Here is a 27,039-nt window from a genome sequence, read left to right on the forward strand (position 1 = left end):
CCACAGATACTGCCTTCCCTGCTGAGTGTTCTAATCTCACATTTCCTGCATCTGCTTTTATTGACTCCATCCACACTTCAAGCCGACTCGGAAAAGCAGCCAACATAATCAAAGACCTTTCCCACCCTGGCTATTCATTTTCCACCCTGCTCCCATCAGACAGGAGATAGATTATTGAAAGCACACACTGCAAGACTCAGGAACAGCTTCCTCCCCCTTGTCATCAGGCTTCTGAACAGTCCTTCTGTAAGATCAGGAGCAGAATTTGGCCATTCAGTCCGTCAGGTCTACTCTACCATTCAATCACAGCTGATATCCCTCTCCCTCATAACCCCTGGCACCCGTACTAAGCAAGAATCTATCTATCTCTGCCATAAAAATATCCACTGACTTGGCCTCCACAGCCTTCGGTGGCAAAGAATTCCACAGATTCACCACCCTCTGACTAAAGAAAATCCTCTCCATCTTCTTCCTAAAGGAACGTCCTTTAATTCTGAGACTATGCCTTCTGATCCTAGACTCTCCCACATGTGGAAACATCCTCTCCACATCCACACTATCCAGCTTGGCTATTGTTCGATTCTCCTCTACCTCCCTGAAAACATTGTACCTGTACTAACAAGTCTCTGAGACTGATATGCTACAATGCTGAAACTATATTCGGCACCTTCCCATTTGTATTGTATTTGAGTTTAGACTGACTATTTCTGTAGAGTATTTCCTGATTTGATTCGATAGCACGCAAATCAACGATTTTCATTGAGCCTTAGGACACGCATCAATAATTAACCAAAACTTGGAAGATTCCCCCCCTCACCCGCACTCGTCCCGCAACCGCACGTTGAAGGGATGGGACCCAACGGGTCCCACTTGATCTAGTAAATGATTAAAGGACACAAGGTGCTGGCGTAGCTCAGCAGGGCAGGCAGAATCCCTGGAGAACATGGATAGGTATTTTTCCAGGTCGGGACCTTCTTCAACCTTACCCAAAATGTCACCAATCATGTTGGAATAAGGGACCCCGATCTGAAACAACACCCATCCATGTTCTCTAGAAATGCTGCCCGACCCACCGAGTTACTCCAGCACATTGCGTCCTTTTTATTGTAAACCCGCACCTGCAGCTCCTTGCTTTGTCATAGAAATGAAACACCCGTCAGTCCTTCAGGTCTGTAGCTGGAGATGTTTAATAGGCAGCAGAGTTTAGACGCCCCTTGGGACCAGACCAAAATAATTCTTAAAAACACAAAAGAATACACAAAAGAAATCTAAGGGGAAGCCTCTCGATGTACAATTCATACAATACAACTATATATACAGGCACTTCACACTTCCATTTTCACATATGTACACTGCTCAATATATTATTATATAGACAATTTGCAATCTGAGGGTATAGACATTGACTACATGAAGGTTGTGATCAGGAGGAGACATGCCAGGTAGATGAGGTGAGGCGGGTGACGGGCCGGCGTGCCGTTTCTTCCCGCCGCGGTCCTGGGGGACGTGTGTTGCTTGAGGACGTTGAGGTGGAGGGCCTTCAGGTCCTCCAGGGCCCCGTGGGCGGCCATGGAGAATGCCGGGTCTCCCGTGGTCAGGAGGTCGAAGACGCAGGACTGGAAGTAGACGTCCTCCACCTGCAGGATCTGCCGGCACTTGGATGTGGCGCTCTCCACCGTGTAGACCTGCCGCGGTCCCGGCAGCCGGGTGCCGCCCAGCCGGCGAGAGAGGGTGTGCTCCTTGATCAGCTCGCTCCTGGGGCAGCCGTGGAGGCAGAGCTGCAGGCACACGCTCTCGTCACCGTAGTTCAGCGTCTCCTCGGGCACCCTGATGGCGAAGGTCAGGTACTTGCCCACCTGGCGGACGATGATGGTGGTGCCGATGTAGCGGGCTTGGATCTCCACCTGCCCGCTGCCCACCCTCTCCAGGATGCGCAGGCTGCCCCCGCCCTCGCGCTCGCTGCCGCTCCTGGTGCCGTCCACAAAGGCCGACGGCAGGCCCTCCGTGGTGGCCTGGTACACCTTCTGCTCCGTGCAGCCGTGGAAGCTCTTGAATATGATGGTGATCTGCGGGAGAGCACAAGGCAAGCTCGGTTAGCGATTCCCAATGCCAACGCGCCCAGTCAGTTTAGTTCAGAGATACAGCGCGGAAAAGAAACAGGCCCCTCGGCCCACCGACCAGTGATCCCCGCACATTAACATTATCCTACACACGCCAGGGACAATTTACACTTACACCAAGCCAATTAACCCACAAAACACCGACATCTTTGGAGTGTGGGAGGAATCAGACGTTCTCGAAGAAAACCCAGAGAAAAAATGCGTACAGAGAAGCAGCCGTAGCCAGGATCGAACCCGGGTCTCTGGCGCTGCAAGGCCACAACTCCACCGCTGCGCCACCGTGCCGAACAAACCATTCACACCACGCTTCCATGTTACGGAAATGTGATGAAATAGATTACTCCATTTGACCATCACAGTGAACCAAATAGCTTGCTCGCATGGACAGGCAACATTTCAAGTCAGGACCCTTCTTCAGTCTCAAATTCTCAGGAAAGACTAGACCCAACCAATGTTAAAAACACCTACTCTCTTTAGATAGACACAAAATGCTGGAGCAACTCAGCGGGACAGGCAGCATCTCCGAATAGTCATAGAATGACACGGCGTGGAAACAGGCCCTTCGGCCCAACTTGCCCACACCGGCCAACATGTCCCAGCTACACTGGTCCCACCTGCCAGCATTTGGTCCATATCCCTCCAAACCTGCCCTATCCATGTGCCTCTCTAACTGTTTCTTAAATGTTGGGATAGTCCCTGCCTCAACTACCTTCTCTGGAAGCTTGTCCCATACACCCACCCAACACTGAAGGAATGAGTTATGCTTTGGGTTGAGGCCCTTCTTCAGACCCTAAACATCACCCATTCCTTTCATCTAGAGATGCTGCCTGTCCTGCTGTGTTACTCCAGCATTTTGTGTCTATCTTCGGTGTAAGACAGCATCTGCCGTTCCTTCCTACACATTTTGCCTACTCTTTAGGCAGCCCATGTGTTAATTCAACAATGACTCCAATTCTTCCATTAATTTCTAACCAACTTTTCTCCAGTGATTAGCAGTTCCCAACGTCTATTAATTGCAAGATAAAATAACCTTATTATTTTAGCACAAAACGAGAATGTTCTCCAGAGATGCTGCCTGACCTCCCGAGTTACTCCAGCACTTTGTCATTTCCCTCCCGTAAACCAGCACCTGCGATTCCTCGAGCCTCCAGCCTTCTTTCATGTTACTGAATGCAGGGTCTAGTCTAGAGATACAGCAGAGGCATGGACACTGTCGGCCGACTGAGCCCACACTGGCCATCGATGGCTCGTTCACACTGGCTCTGTGTTACCCCCCTTTCACATCTACTCCCTACACACCAGGGGCATTCATTTTTGTTTTACACGGGCCAATTAAACTACAAACCCGCACGTCTTTGGGAGAAAACCAGAGCACCCAGTGGAAATCCACACGATCGCGGGGAGAGCGTGCAACCTCCACGCAGACAGTACCCTGAGATCAGGACCGAACCCAGGTCTTTGGTATCTGCGAGGCAGCAGTTCCACCTGGTGCAGTTCTATGCCGCCCACCCACAAGCAAGGTTACATCCCCTACTCCACTCAGTCACAGGGAGAATGGGTAAACTCCACAAAGACAGCACCAGAGATCAGGATTGAACCTGGGACTCTGGCACTGTGAGGTAGCAGCAGTTCCAGCTGCGTCATTGTGTCTCTCTTCAAGGTTAGAATAGGAGTGAAGTGACCAAACCCGTTTTGTTTTTTTAAAACCCCACTCTTTCGGCAGCAGTAGCAGCAGCCTATGTGTTGATTCAACAATGACTCCCATTCCTTCATCTATTTCAAACCAACGCACGTTCACCAGCACCAGCAGTGATTGGCAGCCCCCAGCTTCGATTTATTGCAAGATAAAACAACCTTATTTTCCCAGCACAAATACCGCTGAGAATGTGTGTGTGTGTGTGTGTGTGTGTGTGTGTGTGTGTGTGTGTGTGTGTGTGTGTGTGTGTGTGTGTGTGTGTGTGTGTGTGTGTGTGTGTGTGTGTGCCCACGCTTGTGTGGCAGGAACAAGAGTGTGCGTATGCGCGTCTGGTTCAAGCGGGCCTAAACTTCATCCCGTAGGCAGTGGCAGACTGGGTCTAAAAATATTGGTTGCCAGGAGACAAAGGGGGCCTACTTCATCAGGGGCCTACTTGCCATCGGGCAAGCCGACACCCTGGCCAGTCCACCACTGCCCATAGGAGTCAATGTACCATTGCCATTCTCTGCCACACCATCAAATCACAGCTTCATGGTGCCTGAATTAATGCGTTCTTCTGATGCGTCAGGTTGTGTGGGGCAAGACGATGGAGGGAAGGGAAAGGATTAGTCTAGTTTGGTTTAGAAATACAGCATGGAAACAGGCCCTTCCGTCCACAGAGTCCATGCCGACCATCGATCGCACAAGTGTTTAAGAAGGAACTGCAGATGCTGGAAAATCAAAGGTACACAAAAATGCTGGAGAAACTCAGCGGGTGCAGCAGCATCTATGGAGCGAAGGAGATAGGCAACGTTTCGGGCCGAAACGTTGCCTATCTCCTTCGCTCCATAGATGCTGCTGCATCCGCTGAGTTTCTCCAGCATTTTTGTGTACCTTCAATCACACAAGTTCTGTTATCCCACATTCAGATCCACTCCCTACATATTAGTAGCAGATATATTTGGTACAGACATTGTAGACCAAAAGGCCCGTTTCTGTACTGTACTGTTCCATGCTCTTCTGAACCTCCAGATTTAAAAGATTTTTAAAAACTTTGTGTTGTCCATTATTGTATCAACTCAATACTAGATTTATGTATCTGCTTTGCTGTTGCAGGTTCATCAATTCATAAGTAACAGGAACAGAATTAGGCCATTCGGTCCATCAAGTCTACGTCGCCATTCAATCATGGCTGATCTATCTTTCCCTCTCAACCCCATTCCCGTGCCTTCTCCCCATAACCCCTGACACCCGTACAAATCAAGAATCTTTCAATCTCCACCTTAAAAATATCCATCGACTTGGCCACCACTGCCGTCTGTGGCAATGAATTCCACGGATCCACCACCCTCTGACTAAAGAAATTCCTACTCATCTCCTTACTAAAGGTAGGTCCTTTTATTCTGAGGCCATGACCTCTGGTCCTAGACTCTCCCATTAGTAGAAATATCCTCTCCACATCCACTCTGACAAGGCCTTTCACTACAAGATAAATATTTCTATAGTAGGTATTTCATTGTTCTGTTTTGGGACATATGACAATAAAACACTTTTGGCTCTCGCATGTTTGGGACAAGAGCCTTTATTGAATTGGTTTTTACCTCCATTTGGACAATGTCATCACTGCCATCACTGGCATCTTGCCCAGGGGCAGGTGCATAGTCAAGGCTGGTGAGAACTAGTAACCCGCTAAATGCCAAGGGAATTTTTAGATACTAGGTCAACTATTTCAATAACATTTGCAGTCCCTGACCGGTACATTGTGAATGCCACAGTGTAATTCTAGTGCTAGCTGGCATCACCAATCCCAAAGATCACACGTCGCCCTTTGGCCTTTCTGGCCCACAACACTCATCAAGTGCCTGTTCAAACAATGCAGAAGTGTCAAAGTTCCCGACACCCGGCCAAGTATTTCTAGAATGCGGCTTTGCTTTGATGCAGGGAAATAGCACACCCAACAGGCTCTAAAATAGAACGTGATAATGACATGATAACCTGTTTTGGAAAGGTTGGTTGAAGGTTAAATATCTGCTAGCTCATCAAAGAGAATTCCTCAACACTTTTCCAAATGGGTTTTGCAAAAGCAAGGGGCTCTGTTAAGGAACACATACATAGATTGGAACACTGATCATAAGGACAACAGGTCATAAGGGATAGGAACAGAATTAGGCCATTCAGCCCATCAAGACTGCTCCGCCATTCAATCATGGCTGATCTATCTCTCCCTCCCAACCCCATTCTCCTGCCTTTTCCTCAGAACCCCTGGCACATGCATTAATCAAGCATCTATCTATCTATCTATCTTGGCCTTAAAAATATCCGTTGACTTGACCTCCACAGCCTTCTCTGGCAATGATAGAGCAACTCTGGAGGACACTCCAGCAATCCACAAATTATCCTCATGACTGAGTCTTAGCTGTTCACCCACTGGGCTACAGATCAGGCTCATGGGTCAAGCCAACCGCAGTCTTGGGAACACTAATTCATAAAAATGTATTTCACTGAACCTTTTTGTAACCAAAGTTACAACAAGCAACGAGTGTGATTGCTGTAAATATCTAAAAACAATTCAATAAAGGCTCTTGTCCCAAACATGCGAGAAGCAATTGTGAGCAGAGCTGGTCCCAAACCAAGAGTTAGTTGAGACCAATGTTGGTTCAGAACAGTGTTCGTTCTCTCTTGTGACTGGGATTGCTGAAGTCTGAGTTAAGACTTTAAGAAATGTTTTGCACTTGCAGGTTGAGAGATGATCAAGGGATACTTCAGATTTAGGTTTATCGAGGTGCAGTGAAGAGCTTTATATTGCAATGCTATCCAACCAGACCAGATGCTACTGTAGATAAATACAAATCAAGCCAAATGCATGTACAATAGGCAGAGCAAAAGTGCAGGAATATTGTACAGAATTGTGCAGAATAGACTTCTCAGCGCAGTAGAGCACCATTTAGACTTTAAACAAAGCCCAGTCCGCAATGAGTAACGGTGAACGAACAGTATCGCTTACTGAACCATAACATTGGTCCACAAGCTCCTTTCAACTCCTATACTTTGCTTGATGTCTTTGCTGACAGGTTAGCATGCAACAGACGCCTGGTCCTCGGCACAAGTGACAAGCTGCGAGGGGTGCGGGGGGGGGGGGTGGAGACAGTGTGGGGGAGGGACAAGTCTTTGCTCATGATTTCTATGAAGGTGGGGAGCTGAAGTCAGATTGGACTCCCATGCAACCTCTTGTCCCCCAAACCAAGGCGAAGTAGAGGCGTGTGGTTCTATGGTGATGAAGTCAATTTCTCCAGCCCAGTAGAGGCGTTCAACTGGCAGTGGTATCAATGTGCTACTGTACTGGACTCCACTACATGGCAGTGTACATAATATGCTGCAAGTCCTTCATTCTTCACAACACATTCTCGAATACTTTTACTTTACATGTTATCAGTCAAGGCTCAACAAGAACCATGCACTTGTTGCATTACAACTCAACCTACAACTGGACTTAGTTTAGTTAAACCGGACAGAGTTTAGTTTAGTTTAGTGACAGTGTGGAAACAGGCCCTTCAGCCCACCGGGTCCATACTAACCAGCGATCCCCGTATCCTAGTTCCCCACTACACACTAGGGAAAATTTATAGAAGCCTATAAATTAACCTACAAATCCGCACGTCTTCAGAATGTTGAAAGAAACCGAAGATCTCGGAGAAAACCCACGTGTTCACAGTGCGAGCGTACAGACAGCACCCGTTCAGACAGCACCCGTAGATGGGATCGAACCCGGGTCTCTGGCACTGTACGCATGCAAGGCAGCAACTCTACCGCTGCGCCACCATGCCGCCCCACCGTGTTACTTCAGCATTTTGTGTCTACCTTCTGTATGCGCGGTTAGCTGGGAACAGTATCGGTCTTCACAGACGGGCACATTTTTCCACAGCTTTACAAAAAGCATGGTCTGTTCACAGCCTCAGTGCAACCACTCCCGGGCACCGTGCCCAGCTCACACTTGCCGCTGCTGCCCGCAGACCAGGCCAGAAACATGCTGAAAGTATCTGGAAATGGGAGAGAAATCCATCGCTTCACAAATCTCCGAGAGGAGAAAAATAAACAACGGGTTTCTGAGAGGGGCGGAGAGATGAAGAAAGTCTTTCACCTGAATTCAACGTTACTGAACCGCGGCTGGCCCAAATATAGAATCCTGGTGCAATCTGAAGCAAGACTCGGCCAATGCAGAACAGAATCGCCAGTCTATCATTGGTCTTAACTAGGCTTGGGGTGCTGGTGAGAGCTCGGTTCCCAATACCCAAATTGCATACAGTTCTAGTCACCCCATCGCAAGATGAATGCGGTGGCTTTGGAGAGGTTGCAGAAGAGGTTTACCAGAATGATGCCTGGATTGGAGGGTATGAGCACTAAGGAAAGCTTGGACACACTCGGAATGTTTCCTCTGGAACGTCAGAAGTCGAGATGAGACGTGATAGAAGGTGATAGGGTGATAGACACCCCGGGTTCGATCCTGACCTCGAGTGCTGTCTGTGAGGAGTTTGCACGTTCTCTCCGTGACAACATGGATTTCCTCCGGGTGATCTGGTTTCCTCCCACATTCATCCCAAAAACAAGTGGGGTTGCAAAACCGGAGGCTTTCCTCGCTTCCAGTTCTCTCCTCTCCCCCCCCCCCCACATATAGTCTGTTGAAAGGTTCCAACCCAAAACGTCGCCTATCTTTTCTCTCCAGAGATGCTGCCTGATCCGCTGGGTTACTCAAAGGTAGACAAAAATGCTGGAGAAACTCAGCGGGTGATGCAGCATCTATGGAGCGAAGGAATAGGCGACTTTTCGGGTCTCAACCAGAAACGCCGCCTATTCCGTCGCTCCAGATGCTGCCTCGACCGCTGAGTTTCTCCAGCATTTATGTCTACCTTCGATTTTTCCAGCATCTGCAGTTCTTTCTTAAATGCCGAGTTACTCAAGCACTTTGTGTCTAACTTTGGTGTGTAGGTTAATTGGCCTCTGTAAATTGACCCTAGTATGTAGGGAGTGGATGAGGAAGTTGGATGGAGTAGAACTAGTGTGGTCAGTGTGGATTTGATGGGCCAAAGGGCCTGTTTCCATGCTGCATATCTCAAAAACTAAAACAAAATAGCATCTTTGAAGGTACAGTTGTCCCTCAATGTGGCACAGGAGCATCAGGTAAGGGATTATTACATTGGTTGGTATTACATTACTGTTTGCGACATCCCGATGTGTTTAAAAGTAGAATATTACGACAGTGATCACACTTCAAAAATATTTATCCAACTGCAAATGACTTTTTGGCATATCTCAAAAAAAGATATATTCTAGAGAATTTCAAGTCTTCCATTTTATGGATTCAAAAACCAATGTTATTATTAAGGCAGCCAAATTTTTGTTTACTCCTCTTCATTCAAACATTATTTTTTTCCAGGACTAATTCCAATTTGCAGTGGAATTACAGCTGTTTAATTCAATCAGATAGACACAAAATGCTGGAGTGACTCAGCGGGTCAGGCAGCATTGCTTGAGAAAAGGAACAGGTGACGTTTCGGGTCGAGACGCTTCATCAGACCAACATGTCACCTATTCCTTCTCTCCAGAGATGCTGCATGACCTGCTGAGTCACCCCAGCATTTTGTGTCTATGTTCGGAGTAAATCAGCATCTGCAGTTCCATCTTGCACATGTTTAATTCAATCAATGGGACCCGATCACTGTTAAGACTGACCTGCCCACTGACAAAGACCAACAACTTCACCCCTTTAAAAAGTGTCTGACTTCTGATTGCAAAGGAAGACACAAAGCAACAGAGTTTTCTTTCCCCCCCCACCCCACCAATAACAACAACCTTAAAATAAAAGATCTATTAAGGACCAGGAACATCTGTGTACTTGGAAGCACTCCCCAGTTTAAATGCACTGCCATTTTATTGCCGAGTTTTGCTTCACATGATGAACACAGCCTGGATTGAGGGTGTTGAAACAGGAGGACTCTTGGTGGAAAGAGTGCAGGTCCAATTCCCAGAGGATCAGAACCCAGAGCACAACACTGCTTATTCACCACTAATTGGAAGTCTGTTTGCGTTACCAATTTAATTCTGCAGAGAGACCCCCCCCCCCTCCCCTCCCCGCCCGTCCCAGTGGCAAGAAAGAAAGAAAGGACAGAGGGAAAAAGAAAAACTGTCAAATCTCCAACTTCTGGCTGGACAGGGCGATTAAAAAAAAAACTCATTCTGTTTGTGCAAATAGAGAGTGGTTTAAAATACACCGAAGAAACCACACTCCTCTCCTGTTCCCTCACCCTGGGGATTGAATACACACAGATGAGGGATTTTCCTTAATGACTCGGTCTTACTCCACACTATTTTCAGGCTTTACTTATTACTCCAATTTTCATGAACTTTTAATCAATTAACTAAATTTACAGCGCTTTCAGCTGCCGTCTAAGTGTCTCCAGCTTTAGTCGACTTCCCTTTTCAATGCTGCAGCAACTGTTTGCTTGAATTTTCCAATTCTCGCTCGGATACGATAGAAATGACTGACCTGATTTTTTTTTTTTTTTCGCACTTCACTTCACAACCAAATTGAATCTTTGATTTAAATCAACACCATTCTCAGACTGAACGACTCGGTGAAAAGATACATAGAATAGAGACCCCTCGTTCAATGTTATTAAGACAACAAAACAATGGTTTTAAAGGAAGCTAGACACAAAAAAAAAGCTGGAGTAACTCAGCAGGTCAGACAGCATCTCTGGAGAGAAGGAGTGGGTGACATTTTGGGACCCTTCTTCAGACTGAGAGTCAGGGGAAAGGGAAACGAGAGATATAGATGGTGATATAGAACAAATGAGTGGAAAATATGCAAAAAAAGTGATGGTAATAAAGTAAGCAGTCCTTACAAGGCAAAAACAAGTTAAGAATTTTATTATAGCAACTTTGAGTGTATGGCTTTAGGTCAGTTAAGATTCTCTTAATAAAAAATACCTGCACTCATGAGGCCACATCCCTTACACTGGGAGGCCAATCTCTGCAAAAGAAATCCCACAGGATATTGGCCTCCAGTCAGAATCCGGCCTCCATTGTTTAGGTTTGCTCCTGGTGGGCCTCTTAAAGGGGCCAACTCAAATGTACCAAACTGATCGCCTATCCGCCTATTACTTTACACTGAGCGAGTGCCACCAACAGTTCATTCTAAAAAGGAGTCAGCTGGACCAGCTATCCTCCTTGGAATAAATTGTGGATTTCCTCCCACTCCTGGAGACTTGATTTTGCACACAAAATCTAGTTGAGCATTCCAATCTTGATAGGGTGCACCACCGATTTTCCAGGAATCCTCAGTTCCAAAGGCCTTGCTTCCACTGATGCTGCTCGGCTCACCGAGTTCCTCCGTCGTTTTTTGTTTTGTTTTATTATCCGTGTTGCTGAACCGGACGTTGTGGCCTTGCGGAGGTTGAGATGCCGGCCTCGGATGTCGGCTATGGGTACGGATCTGTCGGAGATGGCTACGGAGCCCGGGCCACAGCAGGCAAAGTCGACCCGCCAATCGGCTGAGTTAGTTGGCTATGGGAACGGATCTGTCCGGGTCGGAGTTCCAGAGCCCCAGCCACCAGCCGTTCGGAGAGAGAGTCCAGACAAGGTTGAGATCTACTGCCTCACCCGGCCTAGGCGCCATATTTCTGGGAGGGGGCATCCGGGGGGAGATTTCAAGTAATCTCTCATAATTTTGTCTGGATTGGAGAGAATCGGTGGTGGACTTGTGCTCTGTTCCTGGAAGTAGAGGTTCTTGGAGGAGCTATTGAATTATGAATTCATCGGCTTCCTAAGGTTAGAGATACCACGGCACAATCTCAAAGAGCGGGGCAGCTGTCCCCACCATGACAGCCAATCCACTGACCAAACTAAAACGCTGGTGGAACTCGGTGGGTCGAGCAGCATCAGTAGGGGCAATATCCGCGCGAGTTGGAAAATCCAGAGTCTGGTCACTTTCCTGCAATTGAAAATACATGTTCACCATATCCCCACCCATCCCCAAATCTTTTTCCTACCCGAACCCTGGAACACCACATGGAACATAGGGAAGTGATTCCGGCCACAAACCACTGTGGAGACTCAAGGCTGTGGTGCTGGGGTATTGAAGGAGGGAGAAAACCATCAACGAATGACAATTCCTTGGCGACGGGGAACTGCAGACGCTGGTTGACAAAGAAAGACACAAAGTGCTGGAGTATTTCAGGCAACATCGCTGGAGAACATGGATAGGTGACGCTTCGAGACCCTTCTACAGTCTGAGGAAGGGGCCCCACCTGAGACGTCACCTATCCATGTTCTCCAGAGATGCTGCCTGTCCCGCTGAGTCACTCCATCGCCGTGTCATTTTTTGTAAACTAGCTTCTGCACTTCCTGGTTTCTACAAGGTGTCCGTACACAGGTCACTCAAATCCGATAAGTGGGTGAAAACAGAATTCAGAGGGAATATGGTACATTGACCGTTAGCACAAGAAGATTGAGTGAAAGAATAAAAATGTCTCAATTTAATTGTACAGGCCCTTGGTAAGCCTGCACGTGGAACATTGTGTAGTTTTCCTTATCCATAAAAATAATAGATTAGACCTTAGATACAGTGCCCTTCGGCCCACCGAGTCCACGCCTACTCTGTACACTAACACGATCCTACACACAAGGGACAATTTACAAATTTACCAAAGCCAATTAACCTACAAACCTATATGTCTTTGGAGTGTGGGAGGAAACCAGCGAAAACACAGGGAGAACGTACAAACTCCGTTCAGACAGCAACCGTAGTCAGGATCGAACCCGGGTCTCTGGCGCTGCAAGGCAACAACTCTACTGCTGCGCCACTGTGCTGTCTATATTGCCAGGGTTAAAGGGAACACAGTCCGCCGCAGGTGCTGCCTGACCCTCTGAGTTACTCCAGCACTTTAATCAAGGATAATTACACTGCTCTGATCAAAAGTGATGCCTGCTACATCCATCCGATCGAGACTAGGTGGCCTTGGTTCATTACTTCTGAAAGATGCATTTCAGACAGAGCCACACTCCCTCTGCACTGCGCCCTTTGAGCTTTTAGAGACTCCCCAAACCATGTCTGCCCCTTCTGCAGCTCAGCAAGGAGGGATAAGAATTTAAACTGATTTAGTGCTCAGATACCTCGGTACTGAAGAGTTGAAGAGCTTGAAGTGAGAGCTTATTTGGCTGACCTTCCAGATCCCACATACACATATATAGCTGACCACACAGGCAGATGGAGATCACACCACCATCACCAGCACTGCCCGTGGTAAAATCCAGCCCGATTCAGTAATGCATCCGTCACCCACTCGTATCCGAGGAATGATGCGCCAGATCTGGAGAGGGTCCAGAGGAGGTTTATAAAAGAATGATCCCAGGAATGCATAGGTTAACCTATGAATGGGCGTTTGACAGCACTGGGCCTGCACTCGCTGGAGTTTAGAAGGATGAGGGGGTGGACCTCACTGAAACTTACCGAATAGTGAATGGCCTGGATAGATTAGATGTGGAGAGGATGTTTCCACTAGTGGGAGACTCTGGGACCAGCGGGGTCATAACCTCAGAATTAAAGGACATTCTTTTAGGAAGGAATTTCTTTAATCAGAGGGTGGTGAATCTGTGGAAATATTTGCTACTGGATTCAAAATTGGCTTGAAAGAAGGAAAGAAGGAATCAAAGGGTTGCCATCAAGGGTTGTTTTTCCAATCAGAGGCCTGTGGCCAGTAGGTTGGTGCTGGGCTCAGTTGTTTGTTAACTATAATAATGATCTGGATGACAATGTTGTTAATATTGTAAATTTGTAGATGATACCAAAATTGAAAATAGGAGCAGGAGTAGGCCATTCGGTCCTTCGAGCCAGCACCGCCATTCAATATGATCATGGCTGATCGTCCAAAATCAGTACCCCGTTCCTGTTTTATCACCACATCCCTTGATTCCATTAACCCCAAGCGATATCTAACTCTCTTGAAAACATCCAGTGAATAGGCCTCCACTACCTTCTGTTGCAGAGAATACCACAGATTCACAACTCTAAATGGCCCACCCCTTATTCTTAAGTCCTAAATGACCTACCCCTTATTCTTAATACAGAGTACAAGGAAATGCAGATGCTGGAATCTTGAGCAAAACAAAGCGCTGGAGGAACTCAGCGGGTCAGGCAGCATCGGTGGAGGGAATGGAAAGTCGCCATTTCAGAACTGGACCCTTCAGTCCGAAGGAGCATCCCAATGCAAAATGCAGCTGATCCATTCCCTCCATAGATGGTGCCTGACGTGCTAAGTTCAGGGTCCTGACACGAAACGGCGTCCACCCATCCCCTCCACAGATGCGCCCTATTTGCCGAGTTACTCCAGAACCTGGTATTTTGGCTAATATGGAGTAAGACATTGGCCAGACCAGATAAGAACATTAGGTATAATGAAGAGAATGTCCCACTATCCCAGCCAAACTCCTTCAACAACCACCTAGACCTATTTAACTAGTTTTGCACCCAATTGCCGATTGTGGGACTTTGCTGTGTACGAGTACTTCATTTGCCCAGAAAATAGTGAAAACACTCCCGAAATGGCCCGTTTGTTAAAAACCCATTTGTATATATACACACTGGACTTTGTTTTTTCTCTCGTTTATCATATTGTTTACAGTGTACTATGTTTAGATATTTTGTTGTGCTGCAGCAAGTAAGAATTTCAGCAAGTAAGAATTTCATTGCTCTATCTGCGACAAATGACAATAAAACACATTTGACTCTTGAAATGCCCAAGGAAAACAGTTAAAACTGATAAATAAGTCAATTTCCTGCGTATTTTTCCAACGGCAGACAAAAAAAATGGACTGGTATATAGTTTTAAAGGCATTACTTGGATGTTCTTAAAAGTAATATATGTATATGGGTGTTTCCGTAAATACAGCATTCAGTAGTGAAACTGAAGGTCTCCAAAGGTTATTTTCCTGGTTTTTTTTATGGACTATTCCCATCGTTTCATATCCTGTATTTTAAGTAGTATAGATCATGGTGTATAGCCAAAATAATGAGATGAAGCAAAAATAAATAAATCTGATTTTACAAAGAAAACTATCAGAAATGTCCCTGTGTTTTCTTGCCTTTTTTTGTGACATTTTTCAAGCAGGATTTCATCAAATCCTTAGGCTAATTTATATCAGAAAGATTACATTAATTTTGCAATTAATTTTTAACCCTGTGGTATTTCATTATGATTTAATAATGTTCAATGTGTACTATGTTTACATATTCTGTTGTGCTGCTGCAAGTAAGAATCATCAGTCTGAAGAAGGGCCTGAACCTGAAAAGTCACCCATTCCTTCCCTCCAGAGATGCTGCCTGTCCCGCTGAGTTACTCCAGCTTTTTGCTTCTATCTTCAGTTTAAAGCAGCATCTGCAGTTCCTTCCTACACAGTAAGAATGTCATTGTTCTATCTGGGACATATGACAATAAAACACACTGGAGCTTCTTCCCATCAACTCTGAAACATTCACTAGCCACAACCCTATTGAACTTTGTTCACTACGTACTTCAGCTTCCACTATTACAGTTTGGTTACCCTAGTGTAACCAATAAATATGATCTAAACAATGGCACCATAAATGATTTGTTGTGCTGTTGCATTAATGTGCCTGTAAAAGCTGCAGGAAGCAAGAATTTCATTGTTCCAGTCCCAATGCATACGACTATTATACACGAGTCTAAAGAATGATCACAACCCAAAACGACACCTATCCATGTTCTCTGGAAATGCTGCCCGACCTGCTGAGTTACTCCGTCCAGCACTTTTGTGTCCTTTCGACAATTAAAACACTCTCGACACAACTGCGCTAAAAACGGTTTGGGATGTCAAAAATAGGCAAAAGGGATAAAGGCAATAAATCAACGTGAAAGCAGACATCGAAAGTTTGAAGATTTTTTTTGAATGCCATTCACAAGATACAAGGGAGCGCTCAATGAAGCTTCAGGTCAACAAAAATACTTTCAGCACTAAAGGGTTAATAGCACTGTGCTAACTGAACACTCAGACAGCCGGAAGAATTGGTGTGAAAAGTGCTTTAAGGCTTTCCAGGTAGAGCTGGTCAGATCGGATTACAATGCAAGACTCCACTATTCCAATCAGTTATGACTGTTGCTGTTTTATGAGCAAAAGAGTGAAAGCACAACACGAACCACAGCCACCATTAAAATTATGAAACCCTGTCTAAAGTTCAACAATCTGACCAGAGGAACACTTCCTATGTAAGGTTACTTTTAAAGTGAATTGTTACTTCTTTATACAAGGTTTTTTTTTAATTCCTCTGTAAACAAACAAAAGCCCTTATATAACCAAATATTTTACCCGAGTGTTAATGTTATATTAAGTAATAGAACTGCTGTTAAAACGTTTATAAATTTGTACTGAAGTAATTTTAAAAAAATCAGTTCTTTCCCTGCCCCATAAAGCCCAAAGCAAATAATATCCTAAAATAACTATATATCTCAGCACCTCCCAGAACACGTGGTGGCCATAAAATATTGGTGAAGGGATTATGATAGAGGTTTATTCCAGTGCACTCCCTTCATCGATACTGAGTGGATGATTATATGCATGATGAAGAGAGATACCCTAGTCATCCCAAACCCCAAATTCTTCCACAACCATAAGATGCCCAAAAGGGGCTGCCCCCACTGTGTGAACAGGAGAGGGTGTTGAAGAAATGCCTCCATGTTCAATTGAACCTCCATGATGGGGGAGAAAGGATACCAGATACAAAAGGTTTTCACTGTGCCTCGGTACACATGACAATAAACGACACTCAAATCTCACCACATCCTCGACATCTGCAGGGGAGCTAAAAGCAAACAAAGACCTCTCAAACAAAGAGGGACTGAAGAAGGGTCTCAACCCAAAACATCGCCTATCCACGTTCTCCAGAGATGTTGCCTGACCCGCTGAGTTACTCCAGCACTTGGTGTCCTCTCAAAACCTTGTGCTACAGATGGAAAGGGAACTGGATATTACTAACACAATGAAAACTGCACTACTCAATGCTCCAAGCACAAAGATGTTGAATGTACAAGGGAAATCTCTAGTCACCATATTTAAAAGAACTATATTTAAAAAAATAAGGATGGGGAAGTTGAATCCTGACCCGAAACATCACCACCCATGTGCTCCAGAGATGCTGATGACTCACTGATTTACTCCAGCATTTTGTGTCTATCTTGGGTGTGGGGGGGGGGGGTGGGGGGGTTTTTTGTACAAGGGTGCATCCTATATAGTGTAAGATACACTTGGCATATTAAATCAGAAATTAAAATCCTCATATTATCTTTGAAACATTTATGGCAGATGCATTATTCCTACCCAGACATGATTTACACTTATGTTACCATTTTGTGCAAACCAGCATCGGCAGTTCCTCGTTTCTACTGATGCTGTTCAACGTGAAGTTTTTTTTTAATACATCGAAGTGTGGGCAGGGAGGGGGAGGCAAATAAAATTCAAGCTTTTCGAACCTCAAAAGAAAATCTAATTAATTGAATTCTCAGCGCTCCCATACACTTGTGCGAGTATAAGTAGCAGTTGTATTTTCCATGCCCAGTTGCCATGGCTACCGAGCATTGTAGGATACAAGCCACCCCGATGTCATTTAAAAGTCACAAAGCGTGCAGAACAAAGTGTGCCTGTGCTGCCATTCAACAGCAAAGCAACTACAGTTTAGCACAAGGATGCTGTGTTCTTTATAAAACACTTTGCAGATCCTCTTTTACAGGAGCTTAGCTTATTGTCACGAGATACCAGCAGAAAGCTTTTGCTGTGCGCTAACCAGTCAGCGGAAAGGCGGTACGCGATCACACTCCAGCCATTCGCATTGTACCGCCTACATGGTAAAGGGAGTAACTAGAATAACACTTAGTGCAAGATAAAGTCAGATCAAAGATAGTCCCGAGGGTCTCCAAAGGAGTAGATGGTAGCTCATGACTGCTCTCTAGTTGTGGTAGGATGGTTCAGTTGCCTGATAACAGCTGGGAAGAAACTGCCCCCGAATCTGGAGGTGTGCGTTGTCACACTTCTGTGCCATTTGCCCTATTTGAGAGGGGAGAAGAGGGAGTGGCTGGGGGTGCAACTGACCTTTCCCATCAGGCAAGGCCAGGGAGTTAACATGAGGTTACACTTTGCTTGCTGTTTGGCTACCATCGCTAAGCTTACGGGGGGAGCAAAGGAATAAAGAACACAACTAGCAACAAATTTAGCTTGCTCACAAGAACAACAAAAACATTATAAAGCAATTAATTGTTGAAATGCAGTCATTTCAGTTTAGTTTAGTCACGTATACCGAGGTACAGTGAAAACCTTCACCCATCATGTTCAGGAATTATTAGTAATTTAGATAATTAACAAAACAGGAATAATATAGACCCAGAAGTGTCTCAACCCAAAACGTCACCCATCCCTGTTCTCCAGAGATGCTGCCTGACCCACTAAGTTACTCCAGCACTTTTGTGTATTAACCAGCGCCTGCAGTTCTTTGTTTCTACATTATATGTGGCTTCACCTTAAATCTTTTTATGAAATGCTTGTCAATAGATGATTGTTTTTTTTTAAGTCTGGATGAAGCACTGAAAGCGCTGAGCATCTCAAATAAGCCAAACACTACTTTATTCATTAAAGTACAGCTGTAACTGATCTGGGTTAAATCTGTCTCGTATTCAAACTTTATATATAAAAAAAACACAATCAGCCACTGTGCAAAAGCAGTATTTTAGACAAACTCCAACTGTAGCTAAGAGGGATTTTTTTTGGGGGGGTGGGGGTGAGTAGGAGGTAGCTCGACTAAAAAAGTAATTAGAGGTTAGTGATTAATCGGGTCCCTGGCAGGGGTAAACAATGGTTTTAAACAAAAAACTCTTCCACCTTCCGCTAACTAGGTTTTCTTGACAATACATTCCAGCTGCTTACATTGACTAAAAAAAAAATCCCAACGCTAAGCGCAGGAGGCAGCCATTCACACCTTTTTCTCTTTACAACAGCCCTTTTGAAAGAGTTTCCCAATTAATTCCACTTGCCCCGATCAGTCCCAAAGTCTTTCCTCTCCTTTTCAACCATAAATCTCTTTTTGGAAGTCGTTATAGACGGCTTGCAGTGCAGTTCATTCCTGCATTACAAACCCCTCGGAACTGAAGGTGCTGGTTTACAAAATAAAAAGACACAAAGCGCTGGGAGTAACTCAGCATGTCAGGCAGGCAGGCAGGCAGCATCTCTGGAGAACATGGATAGGCGACTTCCCCAGTCGGGGCCCTTCTTCAGATTGATATCCCAACATTTGAAACCACGATCCAAATCTGAAGACGGGTCTCGACCCGAAACATCACCAATCCTTGTTCTCCAGGGATGCTGCCTGACCTGCTGAGTTCCTCCAGCACTTTGTGTCTTTTCTTTCCGGAAATCCCTATATTTGATTAAAATTTGCTACATTGATTAGTAAGAGTGTCAGGTGGGGGGGGGGGGGGGGGGGGGGGGGAAAATGGTGTTGAAAGGGAAAGATAGATCATCCATGATTGAATGGCAGAGTAGACTAGATGGGCCGAATGGCCCAATTCTGCACCTAGAACTTATGAATATACGAAACTGAACTCCCCATATTTGGGAAAACCTCTCGTATTTTTCCCCTCGGGATATTTCAGCAATTAAGTTTTTTGTTTTTCAAAAAACAAAATCAAAATAAAAAAAGTGTCAAGTGTTGTTTTTAAAAAGTCTCCTAAATTCCAAACTAAGTCGGCAGAGGGCACCCACTCGCAATTCAGTTCCTTGGGAAACAAAAGCTGAGGGAAGGGAAAGGGGGGATTTTGTGTGTGGGAAAGCGCAGTGTGTGGAAGAAGGACTATTTCATTTACCTTGCTGGTGGCCGTGGCACTAGAGTCCCGGACCACGGGGACATTGGTGACCTGCACAGACAAGTAGTCACTGTCGATCAGGGGCCAAGCACCTTCCACTTTGCACGTTTGGAACTCGTCCCGGAACGTCCTGAGGTGCGGGTCGCCGAACAAGCCGCAGTGTGCAAACTTGGGGGGCTGCTGTTGCCCGCCGTCCCTCAGCGAGTTGACCCTGCCCTGGTAGCTGCACAACTCGGGCAGGCGGCTCCGCTCCGTGCCCGACGGCTTCACCGGGGCCGTGGGTCCCGTTTTGGAACAGTTGTGCTGTGCCATGAGGTCGTTGATGCCCAGCACGGCCGAGTGATAGACCAGGTCCCCCCGGCAGTACTTGGCCGTCTTCTTGGTGCATTGCGAGTAAGCCCGCAGCGCGATGCAAAAGTCGCCGCCGTTTCCACCGCCTCCCCCCTCCGACTCCTCTTGCAATCCAATCCCCGGAGAAGTAGCAGCCACGAACTCGGCATTACATCGCTGAATCCTGCACTGCTGGCAACGCACTGCCAGCACCAAAAAAATAAGTTAGCAAAACAGTTCTACAACTTAAAAAAAACAAACTTTCCCCAACTACTGAACTACTTCTGAAAAACTTTTGCAGACTACTATATAAACGTTTTTCCACACTCCCAACTTTAATAAACTTTCCCCAAACTCCTAAATCACTTTCATACACTTTTTCAACTCCCTCGCTTACTTTAACTTTCTCCAAGATCCTTCACTACTTTTTTAAAGTTTTGCAAACCCCAAACGACTTTTATTTTAAAAAAAAACGTCTGTAAACTCCTAAAGGGTTTTGCAAAGTTTGTTTTAAGTCCATAAACGACTTTTAAAAACTTTTGCAAACTCCTAGCCACTTTTCAAAACAAAAACTTCCGTAGTCTTCAAGATACGTTTTTTTAAAAAGGCATGCAAACGTATCCAGATTCCGTGATACCTTGAAATGAGTTTGTTCCTCGTTAAAATAAGCTAAATATTCGTTTTAAGAATACGCGATGTAGTGTTTTTGTGTTTTCTTTACCTGAATTCAGACACATCGAGAAAATGAGCATGGCAAAAACTGATGAGCAAAGCTTTTTAGCCAAAGGGTAACGGCTTCCTTTCCCCATGCCAATCCATCCAGCGCGGCTTGAGTCTGTCGACTGTTCGGCGAAGTGAACGACCCTCTTTCTGTGGGAAGAAAAACTCAAGCATTTCAGCCTAGGCTTGTCGCTCAAAGCGCCCCGGACAACCCAGCCTCCAGGGCGGCTCCACGATAGACAGCCGCGTTGGCGAATCACCAGCAGCCAGTCGCTCAACAATTAAAGGGGAAAGTCGGTAGGTTTTTTTTTAAAGCGGGAAAAATAAAGCTCGTGTTGTTTTAGTAGCAATTAATTGCTTTACCAGATCGCCACACATTCCACATGTGAAAGGCCTGGACAGAGTGAATGTGGAGAGGATGTTTCCACCGGTGGGGAAAGTCTAGGACCAGAGGCCACAGCCTCAGAATAAAAGGCAGAATAAAAGAATAAATAACCTCAGAAAGGGGATGAGGAGGGAATTCTTTATTCAGAGGGTGGTGAATCTGTGGAATTCATTGCCACAGATGGCTATGGAGGCCAAGTCAATTGATATGTTTAAGGTGGTGATACACAGATTTGTGATTAGTAAATGCGTCAGGGGTTATGGGGCGAAGGCAGAAGAATGGGGTTGAGGGGGAAAGGTGGTTCAGCCATGAATGAATGGCGGAGTAGATTTGATGGGCCGAATGGCCTTATTCTGCCCCTAGAATTTATGAACATTCTTTAAAATCACTATTTACTGCAGTATCTGTTATGCACTGTGATAGTAGCTGTACTAAGTCCAGGCATACAAAAAACTTTGGGAAATCCACTGAATTTCCCCATGCCCTATGTTGAGTGATATCCGTTCAAACTGGGGAGAACAAGAGTCTGATGAATGGTTTCGGCCCGAAACGTTGCCTATTTCCTTCGTTCCATAGATGCTGCTGCACCCGCTGAGTTTCTCCAGCATTTTTGTGTTCCTTCGATTTTCCAGCATCTACAGTTCCTTCTTAAACAAGAGTAACACATCAATTGCTCATAAAATATAATGATAGTTGTTAACTCTTCTGCAAAGTGGGATTATTGTCTGGGGTTATTCTGTTTTCTTTGGAAGAAAAAAGGCTCACAGAAATATTAATTGAGGTGAATTAAATTATGAGAAGCCTCGGGCAGGATAGCGGTAGAGCTGTTTACCAGCGCTGGAGACCCAGGTTCGACCCTGACCTCGGCTGCTGTCTGTGTGGAGTTTGCGAGGAAAGCCACACGATCACAGGGAGAACGTGCAAAACTCCGCACAGACAGCACCCGAGGTCAGGATCGAACCTGGTTCTCTGGCGCAGTGCGGCTGTAGGTCTCGTAGCTGGATTAGCATCAATTGCTGAGACCTATTGCTCAGTCACAATAGGTCTCAGTGCCATACTTATCTAAGGTTATGGGACAATAAGTGGAGTATACATTATGATTTTTAATGAATCAAGTAGTAATGTTGTAATTCAGTGTGTGTATTACGTATTGTGGGCAGTCGGTAGGAAATATACCGTGGCTGCCTTACTAGGGGATTACAAGGATTATGTGGGAAGGAATTGCAGATGCTGGTTTACACCATGGATAGACACAAAATGCTGGAGTAACTCAGCGGGTCAGGCAGCATCTCTGGGGGAAAGGTGGTGTTTCGGGTCGAGACCCTTCTTCAGACTTTGCTTTGTCACAAGTCCAGCATTTATTTTAATGTTGCCATCTCAGACATCTCAGTGGCGCTCTTTCAGAGTCCTCCACATCAGTTTTAATGGCGAAAGCAATTTTTTCAAAATCACGCCTCTGGTCATTTGCATTGTTTGCGGCGATCGTGTTGGGTGTTTGTGTGAAACCTCGTGCCCCAAAAGCCCGGAAAAGCACGTTATCCTCACAGAATGAGACACGAAAGTTGCCGTGGAAATATTCCCAGTAAATAAACTTTTGCCAACTTTCCCCCCACCTCCTCTTTAAGTGGCTGCATGGTCCTATCCGTGTGAAATGGGCGGCGGGGGGGTATGGTAGATGCAACACGTTAGTCTGAGTTTGCAAGGTCTGGAAAGCTAATGGTGGGTTTTTTTATTGCCTGGTCTAGTCTCCGCCTTGCAATCAGTCCCATTGGTGCTCAGCAGCCTATAATAAGTGCAGCCAACACTACTGAGTAGTATTTACAAACGCATAATCTGCAACCCCTTTATCACGGTGGAGATCAGTGAAGGAAGGTTGTTAGTTAGAGGCGATCATCAGGGCAATTTTGTCTTCAAAGACATCGGTGGCCTCTGAGGTGTAAAGTTTGCCTGGCGATTAAATCATGTTTCTTAGTCTTTTAAAGAGGCAGACCTCAATGCAGACTTCCCACATGCTCATTTTAAACCAAGGTTTTTGTAAATGTAAATTAATGAAAATATCTAACTTCTTTCTAAATATTTTTTATCATGCAATTTAGACTGGACTATAGAGATATAGCATAGAAACAGGCCTTTCAGCCCTTAGAGTCCATGCCGACCAGCGATCTCCCTCTACACTAGCACTATCCTACATGCCAGAGACAATATATAAAACTATTAACCTACAGATCTGAGATAGACACAAAAAGCTGGAGTAACTCAGCGGGTAGGTGACGTTTCGGGAAAAGGGTCTCTCCCTGAAACATCACCTATTCCTTTTCTCCGCAGATGCTGCCTAACCCGGTGAGTTACTCCAGCGTTTTATGCCTATCTTTGGTTTAAACCAGCAACTGCAGTTCCTTTCTATACAAAACTACAACCCCGTACGTCTGGAGTGCAGGAGGGAACCGGGGCACCCGGAGAAAACCCGTACGGTCACGGGGAGAACGTACAAACTCCGTACAGACAAGCACCCGTGGTCATGATCGAACCCGGGTCGCTGGCGCTGTAAGGCAGCAGCTCTACCGCTGCACCACTGTGCCGCCCTTACAATTAAACACTATTTCAAGCAGCGAGTTTGAAGCCACTACCCCCCTCTATTTTCCCTCGTCGTTCGACAAAGGTGTGATTTCTCGGCACATGACATTGTGGCAATCCCTTTTCTGTTGATTTGCTCCATAACATGCCTGCTTTTAGATTCACGCACACATGCAGGCGAAAAAATCACCAGCAAGTTAGGTTACCTTCCAAAATAAAAACAGGAAACACTAGGAATTCGCAACATGTTCGAGTGCTGCTGTGACGAGAGATGAAGAGTAAACATTCTGCTCCACCATAGTTGATGTAGAAGTCTGATGAAGAGCCATGGACAGGAGATGTGTCTCTCCACGGATGTTGAGCTTAGTTTATTGTCACGTGCACAGGGGTACAGTGAAAAGCTTTTGTTGCATGCTAACCAGTCAGCCGAAAGCCAATACATGATTACAATCGAGCCATCCACAGTGTACAGATACATGGTAAAAGGGAATAATGTGAATAACGTTTAGTGCAATGTATAGTCAAAGATAGTCCAAGGGTCTCCGATTAGGTAGATATAGTCCAGGACTGCCTTCATAGTCAACAATGCTTTTTATTGTCACATAGGATAGTTGTTAACACAGTGAAATGCTATTATTCTAGTTGTTGGCAGGATGGTTCATTTGCCTGATATCAGCTGGGAAGAAACTGTCCCTGAATCTGGAGGTGTGCGTTTTCACACTTCTATACAGTGGCCAGGGTGCGACTCGTCCTCGATTATGCTGCTGGCCTTGCTGAGGCAGCATGGGGGTGTAAATGGTGTCAATGGAAGGGAGGTTGGATATACGGAGTAGTTTAAGCCTTGCGGGAATTATTTTAGATTCCCAGCATCTGCAATCTTTGGCTTGTGCTAACTCGCTGAACCTTCAGTTGTTCCGCTGTTACTACGTCCATCTCTCAGACCGTGACTGATCTCATCACCCCTGGCGATCTTCCTTCCACAGCCTCCAACTTTCCAGTTCCCCAACCCCACGCTGGACATCAAAGGGCATCACAGTGGCACAGCAGGCAGAGCTGCTGCCTCACAGAGCCAGAGAACTGGATTTTACTGTGACCTCAGGTGCAGTCTATGGGGAGTTTGCATGCTCTCCCTGTGACTGTGTGAGTTTTCCCCGGTTGCTCCAGTTTCCTCCCACGTCCCAAAGATGTGTGGGTTTGTAGGTTAATTAGCCCTCTGTAAATTCTTATTTTATAGGGGTGGCATGGTGGCAGGGACCTGCGTTCGATCCTGACTATGGGTGCTTGTCGGAACAGAGTTTGTATGTTCTCCCCGTGACCTGCGTGGGTTTTCTCCAAAATCTTCGGTTTCCTCCCACACTCCAAAGATGTACAGGTTTGCAGATTCATTGGTTTGTTATGAATGTAAAATTGTCCCTAGTGTTTGCAGGATAGTGTTAGTGTGCGGGGATTGCTGGTTGGTGCGGACTCAGTGGGCCAAAAGGCCTGTTTCCGCGCTGTATCTCTAAACTACACTAAACTATACTAAAGTGAACTGCCTAGGATGTATTAAACCATACCCAAGTTGTCCACAGGTGCCAACATGGTAAAATAGACAATGCTATAACAATGCTATCCCTGGATTTAATAGCTGACCAGCTGCCAAGGCCCTATGTTCTATAATTTCCTCTTTATATCTCTTTGCCTCTCCATCTCATTTTCCTCCTGAAGTCCTACATCTGCAACCAAACTATTGATTAACTGCTTATGGAAGTTTAGATGGAAGTGGGCCAAATGCGGGCAGGTGGGACTAGTGCAGGTGGGACATCTTGTCGGTCTGGGCAAGTTGGGCCGGAGGGCCTGTTTCCACTCTGTGTGACTCTATGTCACTACCCTGATATTTCCCTGTCCAGTTTGACATCAATTGTTTTGTTTGATTGACACGCGACAAAGCATCTTGAAAGCTTTTACTGCCTCAAAGCTGCTATTTTTAGTTTAGTTTAGTTTAGGGATACAGCATGGAAACAATCTATGGATATCCAAATTCTCTGTCATGAATCATTTTAGATGCATTGTCCTTGTTGTAATATAGACAATTTGTGCACAGCAAATTCCTGTGTCTGAAGAAGGGTCCCAACCCAAACTTCCCTCCACAGATGCTGCCCAATCTGCCGAGTTACTCCAGCACTTCCTCCAGTGTTTTGCTCTAAATTCCAAACATCTGCAGTTCCATGTGTCTCCAGGAGAAGCACATAATTTGCCCCATCAGATGATGACAAATCATCTTTGACTCTGATTCAACAATCCTTAGGCATCAATTCTTTCTAGAGTGCTGGACAAGATTCAATGCTCAAACTAAATAATTGGTGCATAGTTATCCCGCCTTTGCATCCTCTCCCTGCACACGAGGGCTAGTTAACCGACAAACTCACACGCCTTGGTCGGCACGGTGGCGCAGCGGTAGAATTGCTGTCTTACAGCGCTTGCAGCGCCAGAGACCCAGGTTCGATCCCGACTACGGGTGCTGTCTGTACGGAGTTTAGTACGTTTTATTTGAGACCTTCAGTTTCTTCCCACACTCCAAAGGTTTGTAGGTTGGTTACTTGGCTTGGTATATGTGCAAATTGTACGATAGTGTTAATGTTTCCGCATTGTATCTCTAAGCTAAACTAAAGCTTTTGGGATGTGGGAGGAAACTGGAGCACCCGGAGGAAACCCATGTGCTCCAAAGGAGGAATGGCAGACATCAGTTTGTGTTTTATTTCTCTCAGTGAAGAGGCCGTGGTGATTTTGTTGGTCGGTCGGGTTAAACACACCGATCTTGTACAGTTGGAGGCAATGCACCGTGGGTCAGGTTAGTTGTGGGCGGTGTGATTGCCCTCACCACTCGGGCCTGATAAACGTATCCAGCTAAACACTGTGCGACCATCTCTTGCGAATTATTCACAGCCACATATTGGCTCCATTATTCAGTGACGACAGTGGGAATGTGGGCCCTCAAAGGAAGACTCACACATGCCGATGGCTTTGGGAACCGACTGTGGCTGGATATCTGTAGATATGCAGTGGAGATCCGGCATGCTGATCAGTTCCCCAGGGACTTCACGCCATAATACACCACAGAAGGATACCATTTGGCCCAGCTGGCCGGTATAAATCCAGGTCAATTGTCCTTTAAACATCAAGACCGACTCCGCTTCAATTGCCTTTGTGGTAACTAACATATTCCGCGTATTCCGTAACAGCTTTTGTATGAAAAAATATACCCCCCCCACCCCACTCCACTCTCCCCTTAGTTCATTGTAATCAGTGACTGTGGTGAAACTGGTCTTCAGGATAAAA

At 45.7% G+C, this 27,039-nt stretch overlaps 1 protein-coding gene across 1 annotated transcript; it reads right to left on the bottom strand.

Moving 5' to 3' along the window:
• Positions 1-1,169: 1,169 nt before the first annotated feature.
• rgmd (RGM domain family, member D) lies at positions 1,170-26,777 on the bottom strand. The gene is made up of 5 exons (XM_055658238.1): positions 26,711-26,777; positions 22,521-22,653; positions 20,764-21,035; positions 19,713-20,245; positions 1,170-2,066 (listed from the first exon to the last, which is right to left on the bottom strand). The coding sequence occupies exons 1-5, from the start codon at positions 26,775-26,777 to the stop codon at positions 1,407-1,409; spliced, it is 1,665 nt and encodes a 554-aa protein (XP_055514213.1). The 3' UTR covers positions 1,170-1,406.
• Between the last annotated feature and the right edge of the window lie 262 nt (positions 26,778-27,039).

The sequence above is a fragment of the Leucoraja erinacea genome, chromosome 29 (assembly GCF_028641065.1).
Source record: "Leucoraja erinacea ecotype New England chromosome 29, Leri_hhj_1, whole genome shotgun sequence".
In the NCBI taxonomy this organism is placed as follows: domain Eukaryota; kingdom Metazoa; phylum Chordata; class Chondrichthyes; order Rajiformes; family Rajidae; genus Leucoraja; species Leucoraja erinaceus.